Consider the following 25,968-nt stretch of genomic DNA (forward strand, 5'->3'; position numbering starts at 1 on the left):
GCACCCGTACGCAATGTGATTGGAAGGCGGAAATGGCAGTGAACAGGCCTCTCGGGAAATCCTGGGAAAAGCTGAAATGCATTTCAGGTCAGGTAGGTGTGGGTGACGATGCATACCCCACCAATTCATCTATGATCGACATTAAGAAAACAGTTCGACAATTTTATCTTCTGATTTAGGATGCTTTTTTTATATTTTACACTTGCAAAATCACTTTTCCCGATGTTTTTTTTTTAATGAAATAACGATAGCTAATTAGAGGAAAATTCCCTTTTTATTGTTGTTTTAATTTTTCTTTTGATTTAAAATATACGAAATTCCATAACAAACTTTGATATTATTTCTTAGTCTTTTTATTTTTTTTCTTTTTCGGCTTATTTTCATCAGCATTGCCAATGGGTCTTTTAGGGGTTGACTCTGAAACCTTATCTGACGCTTTTTGATCATCATTATCGTCAACTGAAAGTTCCATTGGTTCCACGCTGAAACCCTCAATGTATGGCTTAACTAGTTCGAAAACTAACTTCTCGCGCTGAACATTCGTTGAGTCCAAGCTAAGTCGGACAACAACGGGGTCAAATGAGTGGAAAATAATATTACCACATTGTTGAGTATGTTCCTGTGAGAAGAAGCAATAATTAGAGAACAATATAAAATGCATACATAGCATGGATGCAATATACTCACATCTTTATTGAAGACAAAAACAGGTGCTCCAGGCTTATGTCTGCTATTATCTTTCGGAATATTCAAGTAGATTGTTCCCTCCAAGCCGAACTTAGGAACAAGGATTTGCAGAGCGTTCTTACGAACAAATAGGACGTAGCTGTGGAGAGGAAAATATTAGATAAAGTACTCACTTGTTTAATGAAAAGCAAATTACCCTTCTTCCTCTTGAGTTTTGCCTCTGAAGAACAAATGTGTGTTCAGGGCAACCGACGCACGTCCTGCATATTGAGCCATACGATTTCTATAATTCAAATTGTTACACAGCTCCGAATTGCGATGCTTATCCAACAGCTCTGCGTAAGTACTGTCTGCCCCTATCGAAGCAGCCAGTAGACGATGGACGATTATGTCAGCATATCTACAGCGGGAGAAATGTTAGGGATGCTTCTTCAAATTTGGTATTTGACTAGAAGTACCTTCTAATTGGTGATGTGAAATGCGTATAAATAGGCGCGGCGAGACCATAATGGAAGTATTCCTCATTCTGAACTGTCCCACTTATGAAGTACACAGCCTGCATCATACACCTGGTTGCCAGGATTCTCAGCATAGTATTGAAGTAAGGATTATCCTCCTTAATAGCAGCATCTAACGAAAGAGCTAAATTCTTTCCACAATCTGTTTTGATTTCGAATCCTTGGTTTTCTCCTGCCTTGATTAGTGGCTCGAAATTAGTTTGCGGTGGATTAGGATGACGACGTAACATCGCACATTCAGGAAATTCGCGCTCTATGTGCTCCGCGACAGATACATTGGCTAACAACATGAACTCTTCTACCATTGAATTGGTTTCGCGCATCTTTTTCGCTTCTACCTCGATAGGATCATGGGTTTCGCTGTCAACTTGGAAACGAATTTCAGGTGATGCCAAAATCAATGCACTGAAAATGATAAGATGATATTAAGAACATTGGAAAGCAAAAAGGTGGCATTGGTTTCTTGTTGTTTTTTTTTTTCCCCCGAGTTGTCACAATTTCGGCAGATGCCGAAATTTACCTAATTAAGTGCCAAGCATTTAGATTCGGACGATCCTACCTACTTAAATTATAAAGGGGCGCTGGTGGTGGTGGCCGGTGATAGGTCAATGGGAGAATCCGTCGAAAACTCCCCGCGAGCACGTATGCAGAATGGTATATTTCTGCATGGTTTAAACCAGACTGTGTGAGAGTCACAGGACATCAACGGAAACCGTTTGGGATTTAGGTACAATAGCTGCAGCTGACAATATTATCACTCGTCACTCGTTCGAGACGCCAATCTTTGATTTCCTGAATGAATAGTTCACCTTCTCCACGTATTTCTGTTCGATGTTGTTATTATGGGGAATGGTAACATCAATAATATACGCGGAGGACCCGTCATCAGTTAGAACTTGCCGATCCCAATACATGCTGTAAGCAGAACTATCAAATACTGCTTGCGGCTCATATCGGTAAACCGGACACAATCCCGTGATCAGCCCATGCTTGTATGCAAGGTTTTGATGGATCACCTTGCATACAGCATTATGTCTGTTCGTGCATTGTACCAGTGCCATAACAGTGCAACCAGAAATGAGATGGTCCAACGTCTCTAACGCCGAACCACACATTCTGCATTCTGGTCGTTCTCCACCCGCTCTTTAATTATGAGCTTTTTATAAGCTCGGGTGGCGGCCACGCCTTCCGTCTCAGCATAGAGCCACCCAACACACAGCCTTCTGTTCGACAATAACGTATCAGCAAATGTCTGCCAAAGACAATTCACGTGTTTACCGTGCATTTCCTGCGACTTCCATTCATGGATCCGTTCTTGGTCTGACTTCACCCCACTCAGAGGATTGAAAGATTGATCCTTCAAGTCAGTCCAAAATCTGCCTTACAGATAGCCGCATGCAAGGGACCCGCCTAATCTTTGCTGTAAAAATAAGCGCACAGCAAATCGACTTGGTGATGCTGTTGTGACCCACGTCAACCACGAAGCAGATTCATCCGCTCCATGACTGAGTTTGGATGATGCATTCGGGATTTGAACATAGTTGCCCGTATCCGCCGTTGAAAGTTCTTCAGATCGGTTTTCGTCCTCGGCGATATTCCGAATGCATAAGCCAGTGAAGGGATAACGAATATATTCAATGCGCTTATTTTATTCTTCCCCGAGAGATGCAATTTCAGTACCAGCTTTACACGTCGTAGGAATTCGGACAGCAGAGTATCGTTCAGATCATCAACTCGAGCATGGGTTTCTTGCAGAATTCCTAGGTATTTGTGGAAGTCTCTCTCGGTCATAGCTTGGATGTGGAGGTCACCTTCGGCGGTGATCCACTCGCATGCTGGGCGGATAACCTTCAAAGCCCATCCCAACATGCTCTCGCTTTCGTCACCGAAAACGGTACGGTCTGGACGCTCTGTTCGGATTCAGTGAGTGATCTGAAAAAACTCCGCTGGTTCCTCGCGTAAGTTGCATTCTGGACACGTCGGGCGTGACTTTCGCCATATCGTCGTAATCGACTGCATATGAAAAAAAGTTTCTGCATTAGTGTGTCCAAAATTTCAACTACGGGTATCTCACTGGGGTTGGCATAGTTCCTAGTTCCTGACGAATTTTCCATGATGGATCTCTTCGGTCACTCAAACCAATAACGAGAAAGCAAATCTTCTGCCCGTGCACCACAATACACAAGTGATTGTACTTGCAGCAGGGACATATCAGTACACAGTCGAGATGCAATCTCATCATTGATTTGAGATATAATTCTCGGAATTCCTGGAGATTCATAGGGCCTAGGAATACATGGTCTATGCAAAGGATCAACTTTCTATACACACTCTTTGGAATTCGTCCCGAACCTCAGTGGACATCTCAGCTGGACGATCGAGGAGAGTGCTTCGGCGAGTACTGAAACTGTTGCCTGCGGTGCGGTGTCGTGTTGCTGCCGCCGCCTCTGCTTCTGCCCCCTTCGACTCTCGGTCACCAGTTTCTGCGATGACCTCACGTCGGAATTGTGTCGCTGCGAGTAATAAAGCGTTACTGGTCTGCAACTCGGTGCACAGTCACTTGCGAGAATTGCGGGAAGCGCGTGACGAATCTCTGGTGCAACAAGGGGCGGTAAGAATTTATACCTGCCCCCGCAGTAGCAGGAGCAGATGATAATAAGGTTGATTTCTTCAGTCCACTTCAGCCGCTGCCTACGTGAACCTGCTGAAGTGGTCGCCACATATTGTAGCGAAACAGCTGCAGCAGGCGGAGCAATGCTCCTAATCGTCGCGGTGCTTAAACGTTGAACCGCTCCACGAATAGCAGTTTCAACGCCGTGGTGTCCATTACGGGAGTCTCATCCAGTCACCAAATCAGACGACTCCCACCGGTTATCCGTACCGGACCTCAAGTTTCTCCTTCTTCTCATTAGATGGATTTGCATTTTATACCTAACTGCCTGGTGTGATGATAGCTTTTGTTGTTCTTCTAATTTAATTTGGCGATAATACTATTCTTTTTATTTATTATAAGTAAACAGGACAAAACTCACCCATTTTCAATTCTCTTCTTCTTCAATATCTTCGCCAATCTATTTAAGTGCCGCAATGATTTGGCAATCTCATGATTCTGAGTAGGATCATCAATAATCAACTGAGCCTGCTCATAGGTCATTGCGCTTTTCGATTTAATTACACTTTTATGATAACGTGTCTCCAATATGTTGGCATTATGATCCATTTCCCAAACACACGAGAAAGCAAATCGTTCAACGCCTCCAAGTAATGAGCATAGATTTGAGCTCAATAATTCCGGTACCATGTCGATACGCTTATCTACCAAATAAACAGTGGTAGCACGTAACGAAGCTTCCTTGTCCAAAGCGGTTCCAGGTCGAATAAAATGACTGACATCAGCAATATGCACGCCCACTTCCAAACGCCCGTTGGGTAGTTCTCGACAGTGCAATGCATCGTCGATATCCGTGCAGCCTGGAGGATCGACTGAACAAATGAAGATATCCCGCAAATCTTTTCTTCTTTCGTAGTCCTAAAAAATAATAAAATAGATTTAATTAAAATCATTGAAACTCTCAAAGTACAACAAAGATACTTTTAGCTGAATAGCAAAAGAAACTGCTTTAACAGGGACGGAATAATTCAAGTTAGGGTGATGAAATGTGCAAACATTAAAAATGGTTCCGAGAGGAGATTGCTGTTAACAAGAAGGGCCAACTAATATGTAAGCAAAGCAAATTAATTAGGGAAAAACAGGTGGCACAGTCACATTTGGCTGTATGCCTTCCTCGGATGTAGTGAAAAGATCCAATGGGACCACAATTCAATTAATCGGCCCATATCAAAAACCACGTTGGATAGAACTTTCAGTCATGAAAAAATCTGCTGGGACTTTATTTTCCGCACGCATAATGAAGCCTTTACAAATTCAAATAGAATCGGAAGTAGATTGACGGCACGATGGTTGAGCATGTAGAGCACTAGCCTTTCTATCTTGTTGTCCTGGGTTTGAAACCCAGTAGTCATGGATGTCTGTGTTCGTTTTTGTGCTTGCCTCGCCATACATTGAGTTAAAAATAATGATAATAAAACTAAACCACACTCCCACTACTTATTTACCCTTGGACTCATTACTTTTGCTACTTTTCTTGGCCATAGGCTTGGTCCGGATGGAGTCGAGTATTTAAAATCACCGTCTAGTGTAACCATTGTTTTGGTCGACCTTTTGGCCGTTTTCCATATAATTCGATGTTCAAGCCAATCTTAACTAGCGAGTTCTAATCAGGGCGAATTACATGACCATACCATCGAAGGCGCTTCTCTGTCAATTTTTCTACGATCGGCGCTATGGATGCCCACATTTAGATGAATTTTTTGTCCACCACTACCGCGAGGCGGTAATCATTGCCTTCGGTAGTCGGCAAGGACTCAGACCCATAGAGGGAAACAGGGTGAACGACACGATGGCAGATTTTAGATTTGAAATTTGCGCAGTTCACCGTTGATCCGAGATACCCAAACCGCTCAGTTTTCACCAGGTCATTGACGATGATAATGCCTCTATCTCCTCTGTAGTGCTGCACAGTGAATCTCACTACATAGTTGATCATTACCATGAAAAAAGTCGAAACAAGTCAGACAGCGGAATGTACGCGTTTCGGCTAGGCAAGGTTTTTTGAATTTTATAGAAAAGAATATTTGGGTACACGATGCTCCCATTTGTACATACTCCATAGTGTATATGCATTAGGTATGTTCGACTATTCACTTCAATCACCAAATGTTATAGTTCTAGGATGGTCTTAAGAGAAGGGATCAGTAAATTCACAAAATGTAGTAGGCTACAGAAAAAATGTTCGTGGTATATTTTGTCACGAAGAGAAAATCGTCGCTTCCGAGGGAGCGATCGCTAGTCTAAAAACTAGTGCTTTCCACATCACTTAAACGGTGTTCCCCAGCAAAATTTTACTGAAATTAAAGTTCATCTTCATTGCAATATACCTTTCGGATGTTCACTTCGATATGGTGCCTTCGATTCCCATCTATCTTCTACTGGTAATGTTAAGTTCGAAACGCCTTTATAGGCTTTTTCGGGGACCACAGAGAATTCGAATGCGATCAGTAAATCAACTCATCCTGTTTTCTAGAAACAATGTGGATGATACATCGGACTTTTTCTTTTTCTTCAGTCTTTGTCCCGTTCACACGCGGGGTCAGCTCGTCGTGTTCGGTTGCACCATTTGATTTTATCAAAGGCCTGCTCTGAATATAGTCACGAGGCTTTCAAACTACCATGCAGCGTATCAAGCCACTTTGATGTTCAGACCAATTTTAGTGAGTGAATTCTTGTTAGCGCAAATTATATGACCATAGCATTGAAGACGCCTTTCTCGCAATTCTCCCACGATCGATGCAACCCCATATCGACCGCGGATATTCTCATTTCAGATATGATCACGGCGTGTTACCCCACTATTCTAAAGTAACATTTTCGTCTCCATTATCGCAAGATGCCATTCATTCTCTTTTATAGTCGACCAACACTCAGAACCATAGAGGGCGACAGGGCGGATGACATTGTGGTAAATTTTAGAGTTAAGGTGTTCGTTGATACATCTATCGCAAAGAACACCAATTCATTCAGATTGTGCTAATGCGTGAAGCAATTTCATAACGCATTTCTCCATTGGCTAATAGCATTGACCCGAGATATTTAAATCGCTCAGTTTCGGGGCAGGTCGCTGTCATTAATAGTGATATTGACGGTTTCATGAGTATCGGTCGTCAGGAATTCAGTTTTATTCAGATTTAATCTGAGACCGTATTACATGAGGCGATCATTCCATTTTGGAACAAGTTGCTCGAGATCATTTTTGCTAAAAATCATCTGCATAAAGCAGTATATAGGGCGCTGGAGGTTGTCCATAACCAGAAAAGAAAAAAGAAAAAAGAAAGAGGAGTGGTGAGAAAGCGCTTCCTTGATGAACACCCATAGAGACACGAAGCGGTTTTGATACACTCGCCACACTTCAAACTTTACTTATCAGATCGTGCAATTGAACCCAGCGCATGAGTTTTTCTGGTAGTAGGTGTTGTCATAGAGCATACAAGATGAGTTAATGTGGCACGCGGTTAATCGCTTTCTTTAGATCTATAAATGCAATGTAAAGAGGTCAACGCTTGGTTTTATATGACTAACTACGCCGCATGTATTGTGTCAGTTGTTCCGCAGTTCTTGACCAAGCTTCATTCACGATTATTTTAAGATTTCGCGAATAAAGTTATTAAGAATGCGACACGACAACGGGATCGGACGATAATTCCAACATTCTGCTGGACTACCTTTCTTTTCATATTGGAACTGTGGTACTTTCTTACTAATCAGATGGTGTTCTACGTTCCCCAAGAACCCGATTGAAGAATTGCTTCCCGGTTGACGTTCTTATAAATATTCCAATAGACTCTCCGCGTTAGGAAATGGTTATATGTTTTTTTTACGTTGAACTGCTCAACAACCAGAACACCGGTAAGTTGGAAATCCCGCTAACTAAAGACGACGGACAAATACTGCCACCACCAAGTATAGAAGAAACAGTTCGTGCAATTCATCGGCTTAAAAACCATAAGTCGCCAGGAGCCGATGGAAATACAGCCGAATTGGTTAAATATGGAGGCTGATGCTCAAAGTGTAGGACAACGAATCAATGGCTGACGACTGGAAACGAGGTATTATCTGTCCCATACATAAAAAGGTAGATATCACACAGTTCAGCAATTATAGAATTTGTTGCGTACCATCTATAAGATATTCTCCGCTATCTTGCTAGGCCAGATAGTCCCACACACCCAGAACATCATTGGCCCATACCAAAGAGGCTTCGCTTCAGGCAAATCAGCAACAGATTAGATTTTGCTCTCTGCGGCAAGCGATGGAAAAACTGTTGGCATATGGCCAATTGCACCATCTCTTCATCGACTTTAAAGCCGCCTATGTTAGCATAGCCAAGGTAAAACTGGACACGGCCATGAGAGAATTCTGTATCCCGACGAAATTGATAAGACTGAATAGGCTGACCCTGACCAATGTGCGAGGCCAGATAAAAGCGACAGGATCACTCTCAAGACCATTCGACAGCAACAACGGTCTACGTCAAGGGGATATCATGCGTCCTCTTTAATCTGGCCCTCAAGCCCTGATCCAATTGGATTGTTGTGCCAATAATTATTATTATAACTCTTCTTCCGTATTGTATGTACATATATAAATAAAACACGATTAAGCTTAAATAAGCTCGACGGTGCTCATAATTTATTGGAAACCTCTCTCTCAATATATGTTTCAGCAGGAAAAGTTTAATTACATGGAATACCCATATCGATACTTCTCAAACTTTCTCACTGCAACATCATTTTAGAAAGAAGATTTGCTCGGCGATGATGATATACAATACGACGAATGACTCTCCTCATGTTCATCTGAAGAACATTCTTGTGCATTATTAGCACTTCTAACTTTGCCTCCATTGCATAAATCATACGAAGAGAATCTTCTCCATTGTTCTGTAAGAAAATGCATTGCATAAACAGTTTGGAGATGGATTTCGGTCCCTTACCCTCCGCCATAAGATCGAAAATCTGCTTTTTACGATCCTCTATGTTTGACTTTACAGCAACAATATTCATCTGAACTGCCTTTATTCCGTCCATGATAGATTTTATTTGGCGTTGAATATTCAGAAGCTCAGTAACACTATTTCTTAGACGTTTTTGAAGAATTCTACGGAGATTTCGGATTATCATTGGAAGTTCCATTAAAATTGTTTCCTTACTTATGAATTTTACTAGAGAATCCTTTCTCAAGGATGAACTTCGAGCTCTTTACGAAATCATCAAATTCGTCACAAAACTTTCTGAGATCTTGAATGGATTTGTCTATTATATATTCTTGTTCCGTTTGTTGAAATGAAGTCACACTCATTTTGTCGCCAATTGCAGAGTTTGATAGTGTCTCATGTTCAAGTTCTTGACAGGGAATAAACGCTTCAACAATGGGAGGCGGCATGACATCGTCTTCGTATGGTCGCATATTTTTTAGGTGATGTGACTTTTCGGGTGTTTCTCGTGGTTCGCAATAAATTTGATTCATTATCTTTCAAAATCTTTCCAAAAAGGATTACAATAAATAACTTGTTTACTTATTAAAAACTTTCCGAGCCAACGAGTTTAGCTTGTAATCATAAAATTAATGCAAATAATTTAATTACAAATGAATTTAGCGTTCATGGATGCAAAGCAAAACTTAGCGCCGGAATCGCGAAACCAATTCTGTCTAGTTGAAATTTTGAGTCATCAAAAAGTTTCAGGAAGCTAACTATGATTTGAAATTTGTAAAAAGATTCAAGTGGCTACTGTAAACGCCAAGTGGGGCTAAACGGGTCAATCATTCCTACGCGATATCCGCGATGCTTCAAACTTATCAAAGTACTTGTCAAGTAGTTTAGGCTCCCCCTCCATTCTGCACCACGTAGCTCTAAGAGTATCCAATGGTAAGCTTTGCTGGGAAAGTGAATTTCATTGCTTAACATAGCTAGCAAAAGAATCATTCTCTCGTCGATGGTGCTATGGCCCAAAACAAGCCTAAGCCTTTCCGATGCACTGTCTCCAAATAACTCGACCTAATGACCACATCCTCCAGTTTATCCTCCCTACGTTTCTTTGGCTTTTCTTCTGGTCGATTACCAATGAATTATGTCCACTTGTTTGGGCAGCCTTACGCCATGTTAGTTGATACAATTCATGTATTTAATCTGTCTAATGTCCTTACTTTATGGATCTAAAAGGTGCGGTGGGCGGGTCACTTAATCCGCATGGATGAGGATGATCCAACCCGGAAAGTCTATAAGGGATGGCATAGGTCAGGACGCCAAGCGGCTTTTAGGGATAACGAATTTGTGGACCTCGGCGCAAAACCGGAGCGTCTGGAGTTCCTTATTAAGGCAGACCTAGACCGGATACCGGTTGTTGCGCCGTGATGATGATGACCTCCTAAATACAGGAAAAAGACACTGCTACCGTGGTTTAACGAAAGTTTGTCCAATCTCAGGAAGCGGTCCTGGCTGGATTAGAACATTGAAAGCATCTGTGGGTCTGGGAGACTCAGTAAGATTCTGGCGAAGTAAAATAGGAATCCAGTCTTCCTTAAAAAGTCGAAAGGCTCCTGGACGGAATGGAGCTGCTAGTTCGGATGCAGGTTAAGCAACCCCAGTTTGTGAAATTATTGAATCGGCAATCATCTACAATCATTTGAATTCAGGGCTTGCATGACGGTGATTTGTCATTTTTTGCGTATTTTCCGGATTTTCTATCTTCAACGTTTCGTGAGCGATCCGGGGCACTTTTTCAGGGCAGTCCTGAGATGCTCACCATCTGTGTATCCAAACCTAGATTCGATGCGCTCCCTAATTAATGAAATTATAATATCCCATTATGAATTTATGGGATAACCCTAGTCCTTGTTGATATTATTTGGATGTTTTTTTACTTCAATAACTTCATGATGTTTTCAAGGGTTATGTAAGGCAGTTTTTGACAGTGCCTCGGTCCTGTCGAATGAGAATTGATGCCTGTTATCAATTTGTGCTCCGCTAGGGGTGATTCTTTGAAGCGATTGTGTTTTACATCGCTTTCATGCTCCATAATCCGTTGTTGTATCGCCTTACCGTTATACTCCAGAAACAACAAGGAAGGGTTGTGCCGTGATTTGTAGAGATTTACTGCAACTGTATTTCGTTTGGATATGTACCGCGCTGCTGGAATCATGGCGGGTTTGGTGTTCATACCGGAAGCTCGCAGACGCGGCCATGAATCTGTGAAGTGGTTTCGACAATCGGCCTCATCTGTTTCATGTTGAAGACCATAGAGCGCATCCTGGATAACCACTCAAAGACAATCATGAAGGCGTCGCTTTGCTCAAATTTCAAAGAAAGAAAACACGGTAATTGGCATAATAGGATCCAAAGGTGCTACTGAGGCTCTTAATGTACCCCCATACCTCGTCCCCCTGGATCTAAATATTAAATACGCTTTAGCGAGCAATGCTGTCAGGCTATGTGAGTCCGGTTGTTGGACAGCGGAGTCCTACGACCATATTAGCATCGCGCCACATACAAACTGAGCTTCAAGGAAACTTTGGTGTGGGCAGGGTGAAAGAACGACAATGTGTTGCGAGGTTATGACACAGTATTCTTTATCGACGGATCACAGACGGCCTGTGGAGTTGGTATGGAGGTACCGACAATAGTGTAGGCCTATCGATGATTGGGATATGTTCTGAACACCAAGGCTAATTTAGCCATTCTGATTGACAGCCAGGCAAGGCTTAAAGTTTTGTACTCCGTAGCGATATCCTCCAGGCTGATGAGAAAAGGCAGGACACGCCGAACAGGCTTAAAGTCATACTTCTATTGATTTCGTGTCATACAAACATAGAATGGACAATGAGCGGGCCAACGGACTAGCCAGACGGGTTGCGCTCGTGATAGTCATTGGTGGGTGCAGTTGGTGTTCTCCTGGCGAGTGTAAACGGTGGAATATACTTGTACTGCTTAAAAGCCGCTGATTCACATAGCGAAAGTTCATCACTTGCGATATGCCAAAGAGAATCTGGCCCCCCCATAACGAGGGCCGGTCGCGAAAGTTTCTGGTACGTACAGGATTACAGCGGTTTGCACGGGACATTGGCCATGCTGCTAAACTCTATAATTCTAGTTGCGGAGAAGAGGAAGCGATTACCCAGCTCTAGTTAGGATTAGGCTACGAACGATATGTAAGCAATTCTTTAGTGACTTCAAAAAGATCTCTGGTTGTAGGGTAGGGGAGGTGTAATTCTTTATAAACGCTAAGGGCTGGATCTGAAGATCTGAGCCGGCTGGAATCTGCTCCCTTTGCCCTCAACACGACAGTCATAGTGTTAAGAGTTTGTGGCATATAAGTATTATGTTATGTCATTATGAAACAATTCGGTGTTAAGTTTCGCGCGAAAACTCCATTTGATATCATTAGAGGGCAATCCATCGAAAAATTCTGTTCAGTGGGGTGGACTCTAATAACACTTTTTTGCATTTGTTCTCTGTTGGTGCATAGCAATTGATGAACCACATATTGAGAAACTTCAATTTGAAGTGGATTAAGCAAATTCGCCTGTTGTTGGTTTAAAATCCGGCCCTTCAAATATGACGTCTATGACAAAGGTAATATAGAACTCACTACTTCCACGCTATGTAAGTTTCGCAAACATTTACTTCGTCTTCGAGCCTTTTAGTTGATGATGCTAGCGTTGTTACGGAGCGATTCCTGAAGCTGTCACAGGGCACACGTTTCAGGAAGGCATCGTACATTTTAAATTCAAGACAGTCCTCCATTTTCTGCTGCTGTTAAATGTCCAATCTGAGGCTGTATCTTGAGTGGCGCGTTGTTTTTTGAGGACCAGTTGCGGCCCCTCTTCTAGGAGGGTCAATCTGGATAGTTTTTTCCGTTTTAAGTCGTAGAAGATCCACTTTCACTCGCCTCTGTTTGTTACTTACTACTTACATCCATGGAAATAAGATTATGTTAGATAGCAAAGGATGTGCGCTAGCCGTATACCAGTCACGATGACGATCTGAGATCCTTCTCAATACCCTTTCTTAATATATAGCCTTTTCACTGCCAATTCTGGTTTCTAAACAACTCCTTCACTCTCTCATGGGCGAAGGAAGTATTTGAGATTAAACCAGGCTTAGGTATCCTGATTAGGCAACGCAGACAAGTGTTGACAAAGGGTGCCCTTATCTAGCAACCAAGAAAATTCAACCAAAAAATTGAGTCAGCAAACAGATGCAATCAGCGTAGCTGAGGTGTTTGCAGAAAGATGTCTTGGTCCATTGAATTCCTCCACATCCTCTGGACAAGGTAGCATGAAAAATATCATCGATAACAAAAAGAAATAATATCGGCAACAGGATGCAATCCTGGTGGATGCCGGTTTGGACGCAACACGCAAGCGAACGTAAGCGACCATCAGATGATGATCCCTTTCGAGGCTAATGTCAGCACATCTCTTGTTACGCACATTCAGGATTCACCTCCTAAATCTAGTGCTGATCGCGAAGTGATCCACCTGCTTGCTCGTTCGACGTCGGTCAGTTGATACCCAACTTCCCTTATAGCAGGCTCTATGTTTGAGGCGGTAGAAATTGCAGAAATCCACAAACCTCCCACCATTATCGTTGCCTTTGTCTAGAACGTGTTTCCCCATTGCATGTCCAAGCAAGGTGTTGTCAGTGCCCACCTTGGTATTCAGATCACAATGTCACCTTTATGAAGCCTCCCTTGAATTGGATTTAATTGCTCGTAGAAAGTATCATTCTCCACTATATCGGAAGACGGCGTTGATGCATAGCATTGTAGAATTGTGATGATCCTTAACCTAGACGGGAATCTTGGAGTTAGAAGTCTGTCGGAAACCGGTTCCCAGGTGAAGGGAGCATAGCTTGTGATAGCCGTCGCGTCTGTTACCACTTGGTTTTCCAGAGTGCAGAAGCACATTACTCTCCAGAGTCCCATCATCTTACTTCGCTTGGGCCTAGAATGTTCAGCTTATATCGCTGGAATGCTCGCTCAAGTTGGGGAAAGCGAGGATTCTGAGGACCCCCGCTACCGTTATCGAGGAGCGCACGCACATTCCAGAGACCAATCATAGTCCGTTTTCAATAGCCGAGGCATTGTTAACGTTTCGGTAGCAGTAAAGTTTCAAAATTTGCAGGTTGCTAGCCCACAAATTTCAATCCCTTTTAGCTGCCTCTTACGACAAGCAGAGAAGACTTTTAGTGTATTCTTAAGCCTCACAGGGCAACCCTGCGTTAGGGCCAAGATCAACGTGTAGTTGCAAATACGCTAGACAATATTTTGTCGTGTTGTTTCTGGTAGGCGCGCTCCTTAACGCTCGCACGGCTCTGGCCTGAGAACAGACAAAGCAAAACTCGTCCGGATACTAGAAGCAAGCTCAATTTTCGAGAAAGCCGACTTAGCGAATGTTGCATCCGCGCGGTATTACAACAAATTAACAAATACTCGACGGTACCACTTGGATTTTTTTCATCAAAACTCTCGAGATCCCAGTAGGAACGCAGCACATACAAAAGGGAACTCCTTGCAACTTATCCTCAAATGCTTCCAACACATGTTAGGACCACAAGCCGCTGCAATTTGTTTTCCGACAGTGCCACGAGAAACACAACATTAATTGGACTACATTTCACAGTTCAGCTTCGGCGATTAGCCGATTCGCACTACACGCCAAGATTACTACCGATCTGAAACGCCGAGGGTTCGAGGGTGAAATTTCCGCGGAATTCAACAAAGCCCCCGGGACAGTCCATCTTCGAATAACACGGTATTTTGGCTTCCTTGACTTACGATCAGCATTAAAGGAAGACCCCTCAACAACTGCAGGGGATATGGCATACGGAACAACGCTGCGTCTTTCCGGGTAAATTCTTCTCGGAATAGAAAGCATCTGTCAACCAGGCAGTCTACAGCCGAAAATCACATCATCCGGTCCGTTCCAACTGCTAAACATCTCTAGTCCACCCCGTAACGATGCGGCACCGCAATCTGGTGCTATCAGCAACTTTGTATTGAGTACCAGTGCTGTCGAATATGTGCAACTTTGTATCATGCACTACCGCTCGGTTAGCATGTTTGTCCGCATAATTTCACATCGCGGTGGCTCACTGTCTCAGTTTGTTTACTCGCATAACTATGAGTTCAGTAGTAGCCACCGTGCCTCCAACTTCTTTTTTCGAAAATAAATTCATTTGTTATAAAAATTCCATTGCGTTTCGCCAAAAAATCAACTTCATTCCCTGACTCCATTCTTTTTCAGCTTCTAATATAAAGAAATATGAATAGCGTGACATACTCACCTCATTCGTAATAATCCAAGGCAATTTGGGCAAACAACTCAAAACTTCCTCCGACCACTTACTATGCGGTACATCATGCTCCAATAGTAGAACTTCATTTTCAGTGTCTTTGTCGCCAAGCGGTCCTAATGCACGTACAAAGTGCCCATTTGGATAGCGCGAGTGACGAGGCCAATTATCGATGGCAACTACAATCCGTTGCATTTTCAAATGTTCAGCTTGACGAGTTTCAATGCGCACTTTTGGAATTTTACGTTCAGCCGGTACGAAGATGTGTCGAGTGGAACCACTGACTTGATTTATTTGTAGAATTCCACAATATTGTCGCCATTTGCGTCGAATGATTCCAACAATCACACCTGTTGGTGTTTTTTCAACTTCAGCTTTCACAGCAAGAATCTCAGTTTCTTCCTCGAGAACATCGCCTGGATCGTTTTCTTCATCTTGAAGAATGATTTCGCTCGGAGCTGACCATTGATCTTCTGGGAGAAGCCGAATAGCAACAACGTCACCGTCAACTGCGCGATTCAGACTTTCACGACCTTGAATCAGTACCTGGAAAATATACGTTTTACCAATAATTTACTAGCCATTCCCCCATTTTAGAACTTACAAATTTCTCAATCCCTTCCACATTAACCGATCCTTCCAAATAGTTTTCTCGAGATGCCATAAAGCTTCCCTGGAGTAATGCACCAGACTTAATTCCCTCGTGGATTTCCGCTGGCGAAAGATGCGGTGGGAATAAAGCGTTCTTCGAACTTTCCACTTCATAAGTTTTGTGTTTTAATTTATCCTGGAGAAGTGGATGTTCCGTTAATGACTTCACATATTCATCGACTGAAATTGCAAGTATGCCTTCATTCTGAGCAATTTCCCGATTTTTCGCGTCATTGGTTAAAAGTACAACGCGAATTCGTTTCGCCTTGGGAATATTCAGCTGACTTTGTTGCAAGTGCTCATCATACCACTTGGTGGCTGTTCGGATTGCTCGATCGTTGCGGTCATTAGCTGTTTCCCCAGGTTTGCGTTCAACGTAGGTATCCCTGTAAAATTGTAAAAGATGATGAAGATATGTGTATCTCTCCCTAATTTCTGCAAAAAAGGACTCACTTGTGATGTTCATTAACAAAAACATAACAATGTCGTGGACTGCGACCTACAATGTCGCGAAACTTTTTGTACACAGCAGAGCTCCTATGTTTCACCTCTTCCTGGACAGTGGACAAAATGATCATATTGCAAATGGCATCTTCTTCGAAAATGTCGATTTGGTCGAGAATCACGTTAGTATCTGGTACCAAATAGATTGGGAATTTGAATAAACTACTTTCAGCCGAAGGATTAGCCACCAACACAATATCGTCGTCATTTTGCATAGAAACTGGGCAATGTTTGCAAATTGCCGATCCACAAATTATGTCATCACGAAGATAATGCTCACGAACAATCTGAAAAAGCGAAATGAAATTTTTCATAAAAATCTTTCCCTTTCGAACAATGAATATTCCTTTCAATCCCTACGAAAAATTGCAACCTTTACTCGGAGTCGATTTCACACCAACTAGAGCCTCAATTTATCTACACAATGGATCCCTCATAACCCCTCCCATAACCTTCCTCAGGTCATCAAGAAAAACCCCAACCTGCACGTCCAATACGCTTCTGTCGTTTTTAAGGTTTTGTGTGAAACAGAGCCTATCCAACCGAAAAATATGAAAAAAAAATCACAGTGGTGCATCTCTACGAAATCTAGGCCTCAAAATACACCCGGTTCCGATTTCTGCATACATAAAGTTAATAATACTATATTGACATGTTTTAGAAATTTAGCCAGAAACCCTCCTTAAGTTCATGTTGTGAATTTCGTGCATTCTACAATGTGTATGATGTCATCATCCCATATCAATTCGTGAATACCACAGCAAAGTGAGCCGATATGAATGAGATTACAGAGAATTAGTTTTTTAGTCATTTATATATGAATATCAATGACGCGGAACCCCCATAAGGTATTACATTACGGGGCGGAGTCAGCTCATTCTAGCTTATGCACCTTTCTTCTATACGCTGCGTACGTGACCGCGCTTTTCTCCTCACTTCTGCCTTTCGCAGTTTACTTTGGATAGATGCGATCATGGAGTTGACCGCACCCCAGTTCTCCGCCACATTTTCGGCACTAGATTTTCTGGTACCAGCACCTCTCCTAGTCTCCTCTAGATTAGTTCTTTCTTCCACAAATCTTGGACAGTGGAAGAATACATGCTCTGGGTCCTCTGGGACTCCGTCGAAATTTGGTCAGGTGAGGTCTCCAATTGAGAAACTGCGTGAGATTATAATTAATCTCACCGTGTCGTCTCTCCAACCACTTCTTGATGGCAGGAAGGAACCTGCGAGTCCACCGACCATTTCCCGAACATTCCCACCGATCTTGCCATCTATTTATGAATCTCTCCCTCTCAGCGTTCCTCATCTATGATAAGAGAGAGAGATTGGCTTCGCACTGTATATGTTCGCAATCTCATCTGCCAAGATGTCAATCGGCATCATTCCAGAGATGACGAATGCTTGATCATCTGAGACAGCCCTGAAGGCAGAGCATACCCTCAAGGCTGCCCTCCTGTAGACTGCACTCAGTTTGTTAGTGTTATTTGACATTCGCAACGCCTCCCCCCAAACTATGGTCGCATAGAGAATGATTGAGGTCACCGCCCTGGCTATAAGCAAGCGAGAAGTATGCCGTGGCCCTCCCAGGGCCATACTTGCAGTGGATGATTTGTCGCAAACATATTGCACGTGTTGCCTATAGCTTCTCGTGATGTTTGCTTCAAACACTGGTGTAGGTGTCTGTTAAGAACCTCCTGCTTATCATCCATTATAGTGTCCTTTTGCAAGGTTTAGAAACTGGAGGTACTTAGTGTCGTCTCAAGCATCGAGGTGTTCCTTTGAATCCTGAAAAGTTTTAAGCCAGTTGATTTGACTCCAGAATTCTTTGGAAGATTTGCAGTTTGACATGTTCATTCATGTGTTATGCCAGGAGTTTCTCATGGCCTCCCTCACATCTCGGAACCATTTATTACTTGCCTTGATAAAGGTTTTGAAGTTTTCTTGATTCCCCGTTGTTCTAAAGTTCATAAAGGCTTGTTGTCTTGCGGGAAGTGGCGTCCCCGAGGTACCCGAGCAAGTAGTTCTGACCCCTTAGCTGACACAATACCCGCGTCCTAGGTAGTAACCTCGAAAAAGTTTCTCGGTGAAGAGTGAACTGCTAATGACCGATCCACGGGGGGCACACTAGGAATCCCCGGAGTCGATGGGGTGGCGTGAGCCTTGCTCTGCCAAGGTGATAGTTATGGCGTGTATCAGCAGCCAGCCCTTTCGGGACCCTGGTCAGGTAGTATGCATTGGACCGGTATTAGTAGACCGCGTTGCCGCGAGCGTCGTTCGCCCCAGCGCTCAGCGAAGGACGCAGCAAGGGTTGAAATACCCGACGACACATCGGGATGTGCAAACAGAGAAAAAGACTCACAAAGTGATGCAGCACCTGAAACGGAGACGGCAACTCAGACAGTACCACGCAGTGCTCTAGTTGCAGAAAGAGACATAGTGGAAACTGGTGAAACTACCCAGATGATTTCGAATATAAGCCGAGTGGGAGCGCTGTCGACTACTCTGGCGAAAGCTGAAGAGGAAAGGCTTATTAAGAAATGCGCGGCAGTTGCTGATGTAGTTGGAGGAGCTCTTGGACAGAATTTCGTATTATAGGTGGATATGGAGTGTAAGAAAAATCCGGAGGAAGCAGAAACAACCGTGCCTCTCTATGAGAACATTGCGCAGACAGCCCGTTCCAGAGCGAACTAGGGAAAAAACGAAAGGAGGAAGGGGATTTGAAGGAGACATCACTCAGGTACTCTCCAGGGCTCAAAAGAAAAAGGCGAGGAGGGACAAGAGACAGAAAAACATATGCTTAAAATTAGGGCGGACACGAAAGATGGAGCACCAAAAGGAAAGGTTTGGAGATGAAGGACGACTAGACCGCCCTGCTTATTAAGCCGACGGAAGGCAAAACTTTTGCGAAAATCCTCAGTGAAATCCGTTACAAGATCAAGTCTGCAGATAACGGAGAAAAATGTCTTCCATTCGAAAAACGAAAGGTGGTGGAGAACTAGTGGAATGTGAAACAGTCAAGGGTCTTCTGGGAGAGAAAGCTTTTGTTTCCAGCCTAGAACCCACGTGCTCTCTGGAAATCCGATACCCTGACTGCATCACAGAAAAGAAGAAGGGAGAAGAGGCCATCAAACGCGAATGCTCGGAAGTAACCAATGTCTGCATTGTCATCATTTCTGCAGTTGGGAGCAATACGCGTAGCGGGAAAATCAAAATTGGTTGGGTAATATGCTGGAAACGAATCCGAGCCACCCCAACCAAATGTTACACATGGCCACAACCTATCGGAGACCCAACAGAAGGGCAACATGCCACAAATACGTTCAGGCAAACCATAAAGCGAACACCTGGAACGCGGCCTATCCAGGGGCAGTGGTGCATCTGATGGGAACATTGCACAAACTACGGACTCGGGGCGGTAACCAGTCTTCAGAGAAGAACTGGAAAAAACTAAGACGCGGTCAACATGATTCGCATCCTACAAATCAATATGCATCGGAGTGCAATCGCTCACGAGTTGCTAGCGCAGTTCGCTGTGGAGACCGAAACTGATTTAGTGCTCATAAGTGAGCAATACCAAAACAAGGAACCAGCTTCATGGCACCCTGACATATCAGGTACCGCTGCCATCTAGGTTCGAGGCGGCACCCTCCTTACTGTTCTTGCCCCAGGCCGAGGGGACGCCTTTATCTGGATTTTGTGTATAGGGATAACTTACGCCGAAAGAGACGATGCCGGACTTTCAGCGCCGACTTGATACTCTGGAGGCGTCCAGGCTGCGAGGAAAGCATTCCAGACGAAACCTTCGCATCGGAATCACTGGTGTCGCTGATGGACGGCTGCCGAGTCCTGGAAAATTTCTCGGCAAGCAACCATGATTACATTGCCTTCGAAGTGGTCCGGAAAAAGTGTCACAGACTCCGCCCCTTAACACAACGTCTAAACGACCGGGAGGTGGCATGTACCATAATGATAGAATACAGATCAGCCACAAGGAGACCCCGCAGCGCAATAAACAGAAGCAAAGCTCACTACTGGTAGGATCTGGTCGACGGAATGAATGGGGACCCGTGGGGACTTGTAACCCAAAAAATCGGTGCTCTGCGGAAACCCTGTTCACTTAGGGCCGAGCAGATGGACCAAATTTTGCGGGCATTATTTCCTGCGCACCCCGTATGGCGCGGAGAGCGCCGAGGGCTGTTCACTTTTCTCTAAAAAGAGTTGGAACAGGCAGTCCTCTCTATGAAAAGCAAGAAGGCGCGATGTTCTCAAATCGGCCAAATCTACTGCTCGGCGAATTCAACGCTTGCCTAAAAGAGAGTATTTTCCCTTGTGCTTGGAAGGTGGTGAGGCTTGCACTGATCGGCAAAGGCTTGTGTTTATAAACAAAGAGAAAGGCGACCATGAGTTGCCGTCTTCATACCCCCCCCAATTTGTATGCTTGACATTGCTGTGAAAGTGCTCGAAAAGCTCATCAGAAGTAGACTCGCTTTTAGGTTAGGAAGATCCACATACCCGCCGAGCTCGACGAGTGGTGCTCCTCGTAACGCTTGACGTCCGAAAGATGGAAAGATATTCTTTGCACACTAGACAATACTTCCCCCCGTGCCAAGCTATCTCTTACGGATATTGAGGATTATCTGAGGAACCGCTCCTGCTCTATGAAACGCTAGCTAGGGTCAGAGATCGATGGAGGCAACGTCGGGGGTAGCACAGGGATCAATCCTAGGGCCGAACCTCTGGAACGCTACCAATGATTGTCTACTTAAACTCGACATGTGAGAAGAGTCGCGCCTGATCGGTTATGCAGATGATGTTGCGGTGCTTGTTGCTGGACGCACTGTCGAATAGGCGCAAAGCAAACTTGGCATATTATTGCGACGGGTAAGCGGATGGATGACGGCCCATGGTTTCAACTTTGCACTGGAAAAAACCGAAGTGGTCATCCTGACTAAAAATAGAATTCCAATCCTGCGTCCCATATCGTTCCGAGTGTCGATAATCGAATCAAAATCAACGGTAAAATACCTTGGACTGACTCTTGACGCAAAGATGAGCTTTTTTGAGCAAATCAAAGCAGCAGCGAACAAGGCTCCAGCTGCAGTTTCGGCATTAAGTAGGCTAATGGCAAAGATTGGGGGTCATACGCCTAGCAGGCGTGATGAGTTCAACGCAGTTCGTCCTGCTCTAGGCGCAGAGGTATGGGCTGACGATCTTGGCAAGGAGGTATATCGTAAGCATCTCGCGCAAATACAGAGGGGGAGCTTTGCGGGTGGCGTCTGCGTACCGCACTCTCTCTGAACCGGTCGTGATGCCATTCTTGCTCAGGAGCGTCAAGTCATATACAAGCGTATGGGAGGAAAGCCAAGGGAAATGGTTGCTCATGAAGAACGGCAATGCACCCTAAATGAGTCGTAACTCTCCTGGCAAAATGAAACTAGAGGCAGGTGGGTTGCGCGACTCATCGGAAACTTAGGTGCGTGAATGAATCGGAAGCGTGGTGAGACTGACTATTTTCCTACCCAGTTCTTAAGTGGGCGTGGAGGTTTTCAGTCTTACCTGCACAAGGCACGATCTTCGGATTGTGTGTTTTGCAATGGAGTTGTGGACGATGTCAAGTATAGCTTTCTTTCTTGTGGAAGGTCGGATGGGATTCGTCAGCAGCTCTATTTAAACACAAGGATCTCTTTCCAGACAACATTGTCGAGAAGATGCTGATGAGTGCTTACAGGTGGAGCCGTGTTTCCCATTACGTTCGGATCCTTCTCGTTGCAAAGAAGATAGAGCTCGGCCGCTGGAGCAACTGGATGGCAGGGGGTTCCTTGAACTGACAGTTCCCTTCCTCTTCTCCCCTCTAATTGGTGAAAGGAATTCCCTGATTTGAAGGCTCCGCAAGGCGGGAGAGTTCCGAAACTAGAAGTAATATGACAAACGGTTCCAGGCTAGCTCTCTGACAAGGGGGAGGTGTTTAGTTGGTAGTCCGACGACACACCGTTGCAGGAGTCCAACACTGTACGTAAATGCATTCACCTATCCCGCCCGGGAAAGAGGTTTCAGGTCTGCTGGCCACCAGTGGCTCTGAACTGATCCTCTACCGTTAGACTTGAAATTGGAAAAAGTGACTTGGTTTATGATAATTACAGCCATTTTATGAATGTCAGGGGAAAGGGTGATGCTGGAGAGTCTGAGACGAAAATGTGTGTGCGAAATTTCGGACGCAGTTTTGTTCTGAATGAGGATAGGTCGGTGGTGGCTGTTGGAACTTCTTCCACAATGTCCCAAAATTAGTTTTTTTCGACTGAGTTTCAGACATCGGGGACAGAGCTCTAACCTGATTAAAACGAACCATGAACTCGAGGAATAGTAATTTCAGAGCGAGTGCACTGCGGCATTCCCTTGGCTTGTTATCCACGATGCGAAGTAAACATAACCTAAAAACTACCGGAGACTGTCTTACCTTTAGGATGTTCCCCCGCTTCGTTTTCCGCATAAACACTCTTTCCGTAAGCATGGTTTCGACTCCTTTACAAGTGCCTTTCTCACAAAATATTCTGAAATATCAGCCACAGTTAAGGGCATGGATATCCAAGGATATGTTCACTTTCACTCGAATTTCCCGCGTTCTTAGGTTTAAATCACTTCACAGGACAGAATACTCATGACAGTTTCCAATAACTCTTGAAGTGAAAAGGAAAACCACGACGAGCTTAGTTAGTTAATTCCAAACCAACTCAGGACACGAATTTCAACTAGAAATCCTCCAATTTCAAGAACTGTCATTTCGATATCAAAACATTTGTTGCTCAGCTTTGAATTGCTCAATTTTGCCACTTAAAAATGATTAGTGTTACCAAATTGCATGTTTATGTTTTGTATTATATACACATACATATCTTGTTTATATAGCAGTAACGTTATTAAGAATCTGAACAAATTAGGAAAAGCTTAGTTAGTTAACAAAATTTATCTGAGGATAGAATAAAAGAGTTTTTATTCAAAAAATCTGATTTAATAGGGTTTCTTCTGGACGATTTATACATCTTATGCTGATCCCATGACGTTCCCAGTCCCTATCGCCCATCGCTTCACTGGCCGCTGAAAAATTCTACAACCTGACGTCATTGCTGTCAAATTGGTCGAGTTTGTCGCGGACAGTGAAATCAAAGGGCGATCCCGGGAAAATTCCGAATTTCTGGCTCAATCTTGAACCCTAGCAGCTTCTGCACGTCAACCATGTGACCACCTAATTCAATACATTCCGAATTTCGACTTGGCCATTGCGTAAACGGCGTGAAACTGGGTGTGTGAAAAAAGTTCCTCTGCCCAACAAGAATTCCATTGCAACCCGTCCAGTGGTGGAGTAGGTGCGTTTGTGTGTAAGCGTTTGACAGCGGCGGGTCGGCGCCCCATAACGTGCGTGACGTTACCGTAAGACACACGGACGCATTGCAATAAGGAGTTGTGTACGGACAGCGCAATGTTGGGAAACAAATGAATGAATTGGAATTGTGTTGGTGTACTACGGCGACCGCCACTCGTCCATCCGTCTGACGGTGGAATGTCAAAATTGATTGTGCTAATCGGTCCAAGTGGAAGCGTTTCTGTAACCCTCGGGCGTTTGTCATTGTTACATTGTGTCGTGAACGAGCCGTGAGTGCTGCGGGTGGAGTGTTTTGGAGCGGATCGAACGGGTTGCGGGCGTGCGACCAAGCGGTGAACTGCTAAGCCGGGGCCCGAGAAGTTGTGCGAATCGATTTGCGGCCGCTTGACCGCGCGACTCTTGTGGATTTTCGCGTTTGAAGCTGAGCACTTTGCGGGCATCCTTCCGCGTTGGACAGGTACGTGGACGGGCGACGTTTCGCTAGATACGTTGCTTTGGAGTGTGTATTTTCATTCTGTGTTACATAACTTTACATCGAAGGTAAACAAAGTGTCGCAGCGCCCCAGCGGGCTGTGGTGAGGATTTTTGGGCGCGGACCCCTTCATCGTCGCACGGCGCATAATGAAGCTTCACCGAGGACCTCGCTAGCACACCTGCCGCACATTATCGCGACCTTTCGCAAAACAATCATAAAGTTCTGCTGCTGACAACCGGAATAAGGTCACGGCATACTTGTGCAGGCAATTAAGTGATTGCTATCTCGACTCCAAGTTGGAGAGCTCTAGCGCCGTCACCATACCGCTCTCTTGCTTTTATTACTTGATTATTCGCTTGTTTTCACCGTGAAGGAAGTGAAATGCTCTTCGTGTTGCAAGAACATGCTCGCGAGCGGTGACTGTGATTATGGTAATTTGGCTTGGGACCAATTTCTGGCCGGATTCACCTAGATTCGGTCTACGTACACATTATCGCATTTAATGAGCGGATTGTGCATACAAAGATGCGATAAGGCAGATTAGATATGACTTGATAGCTGGACATAAATCGCTCTCGCATTGGTCTTAAATGGCGGAAGATAAAGGCCGGAAGGGGGTGAGGTTGCGAAGAGTAATTCCAGTATTTATTGGGTTGAGGGGGATCGAATGATTTGACCCTTAATCCAGTGGGTCACTATTCTGAATTCGCCGATCGCGTCAAACTATTCAGGGAGCTATCTAGTTTCCGGGGCCTCGTGATTTAATGACGGATTCTGGTACAATGGCCCAAAATAAGACTTAAAATAAAAAGAAAAAAATTCGAAATCTCCTTTCGTGTTGAAAATATCGAAGATTCTTTTTGGGGTAGGCTAGGTGAATACATAACGCACAGAGTATTGGACTCCCTTCTCATCGTCAGAGAGCTAGCCTGACCCCGTTTGTTCCATTACTTCGGGCCAGCCCCCGAACTCTCCCGCCTTGCGGAGCCTTCAAATCAAGGAATTCCTTTCACCAACAGGAGGGGAGAGAAGGGAGGGAATTGTCAGTTCAAGCAACTTCCTCTCATCCGGCTCCCCCACCGGTCGAGCTCTATCTTCTTAGGAACGAGAAGGACCCGAACGTAAAGGGCAAAACGGCTCCACCTGTCAACACTCCTCAGCATCTCGACAATGATGTCTGGAGAGAGATCCCCTGTGTTTAAATAGAGCTGCTGACGAATCTCATCCCACCTTCCACAAGAAAAAAGTGTCGTGGGCGTCGCTCACAACTCCATTGTAAAACACACAATCCGGGGATCGTGCCTTTCCAATCTTGTGCAGGCAAAACTGAAAACCTTCGTGCCCACTTGAAAATTAGGTAAGGAAATGGTCAGTCTCACCATGCTTCCAACCTAAGTTTCCGATGAGTCGCGCAGCCCAAATGCCTCTAGTTTCATTTTGCCAAGAGAATTACAACTCATTTAAGGTGCGTTGCCCTTCTTCATGAGCACCATTTCCCTTGGCTTTCCTCCTTGACTTGGCTTGGCTTGGCTTGAATATGACTTGACGTTCCTTAGTAAGAAGGGCAATGGGGATCACTCCCGCGATCACTATCACGGCCAGTTCAGAGACGGTGCGGTACGCAAACGCCACCCTCAAAGCTCCCCGTCTCTGTACTTGCGCGAGACGCTTACGATATGCCTTCTTGTCAAGAGCCTATACCTCTGCGCCGTCGAACAGGACACTGCGTTGAATTTATTAGAAGACGTCGTCTGCTAGACGTAGGACCCCCAATATTTGCTA

At 44.4% G+C, this 25,968-nt stretch overlaps 3 protein-coding genes across 7 annotated transcripts in view; 1 reads left to right on the plus strand and 2 right to left on the minus strand.

The window, feature by feature from the left end:
* Positions 1-260: 260 nt before the first annotated feature.
* On the minus strand, positions 261-23,109 carry LOC119659882 (exosome complex exonuclease RRP44). The gene is made up of 9 exons (XM_038068201.1): positions 22,788-23,109; positions 16,280-16,617; positions 15,780-16,212; positions 15,167-15,721; positions 4,238-4,734; positions 1,146-1,610; positions 884-1,087; positions 688-826; positions 261-619 (listed from the first exon to the last, which is right to left on the minus strand). The coding sequence occupies exons 1-9, from the start codon at positions 22,839-22,841 to the stop codon at positions 338-340; spliced, it is 2,967 nt and encodes a 988-aa protein (XP_037924129.1). The 5' UTR covers positions 22,842-23,109; the 3' UTR covers positions 261-337.
* LOC119659883 lies at positions 8,479-9,544 on the minus strand. The gene is made up of 3 exons (XM_038068202.1): positions 9,032-9,544; positions 8,816-8,979; positions 8,479-8,762 (listed from the first exon to the last, which is right to left on the minus strand). Exons 1-3 carry the CDS (start codon positions 9,346-9,348, stop codon positions 8,614-8,616), a joined length of 630 nt encoding a protein of 209 aa, XP_037924130.1. The 5' UTR covers positions 9,349-9,544; the 3' UTR covers positions 8,479-8,613.
* Positions 23,110-23,435: 326 nt separating the features above from the next.
* LOC119660540 (F-BAR domain only protein 2) overlaps positions 23,436-25,968 on the plus strand; it is a 73,495-nt gene continuing 70,962 nt past the window's right edge. For 4 of the 5 annotated variants that reach the window (XM_038069168.1, XM_038069169.1, XM_038069170.1 and 1 more), the window contains exon 1: positions 23,437-24,168. The gene's annotated coding sequence lies outside the window, so the exon portion shown is untranslated. Of the gene's footprint in view, positions 24,169-25,968 lie in introns of all 5 variants that reach the window. The other variant, XM_038069167.1, reaches the window with a different exon arrangement.

The sequence above is a fragment of the Hermetia illucens genome, chromosome 6 (assembly GCF_905115235.1).
Source record: "Hermetia illucens chromosome 6, iHerIll2.2.curated.20191125, whole genome shotgun sequence".
Classification (NCBI taxonomy): domain Eukaryota; kingdom Metazoa; phylum Arthropoda; class Insecta; order Diptera; family Stratiomyidae; genus Hermetia; species Hermetia illucens.

Excerpts from the sequence above, each read along its gene's own strand:
- LOC119659882 (XM_038068201.1), bottom strand. The coding sequence starts at position 22,841 with ATGCTTACGGAAAGAGTGTTTATGCGGAAAACGAAGCGGGGGAACATC. Across the intron at positions 1,611-4,237 it reads AAGAAGAGAATTGAAAATGG|TGCATTGATTTTGGCATCAC; the intron begins GTGAGTTTTGTC and ends TATCATTTTCAG. Across the intron at positions 827-883 it reads AAAACTCAAGAGGAAGAAGG|CTACGTCCTATTTGTTCGTA; the intron begins GTAATTTGCTTT and ends TCCTCTCCACAG.
- LOC119659883 (XM_038068202.1), bottom strand. The coding sequence starts at position 9,348 with ATGAATCAAATTTATTGCGAACCACGAGAAACACCCGAAAAGTCACAT. Across the intron at positions 8,980-9,031 it reads TTCTCTAGTAAAATTCATAA|AATTCTTCAAAAACGTCTAA; the intron begins GTAAGGAAACAA and ends AAATCTCCGTAG. Across the intron at positions 8,763-8,815 it reads TTTCGATCTTATGGCGGAGG|AACAATGGAGAAGATTCTCT; the intron begins GTAAGGGACCGA and ends ATTTTCTTACAG.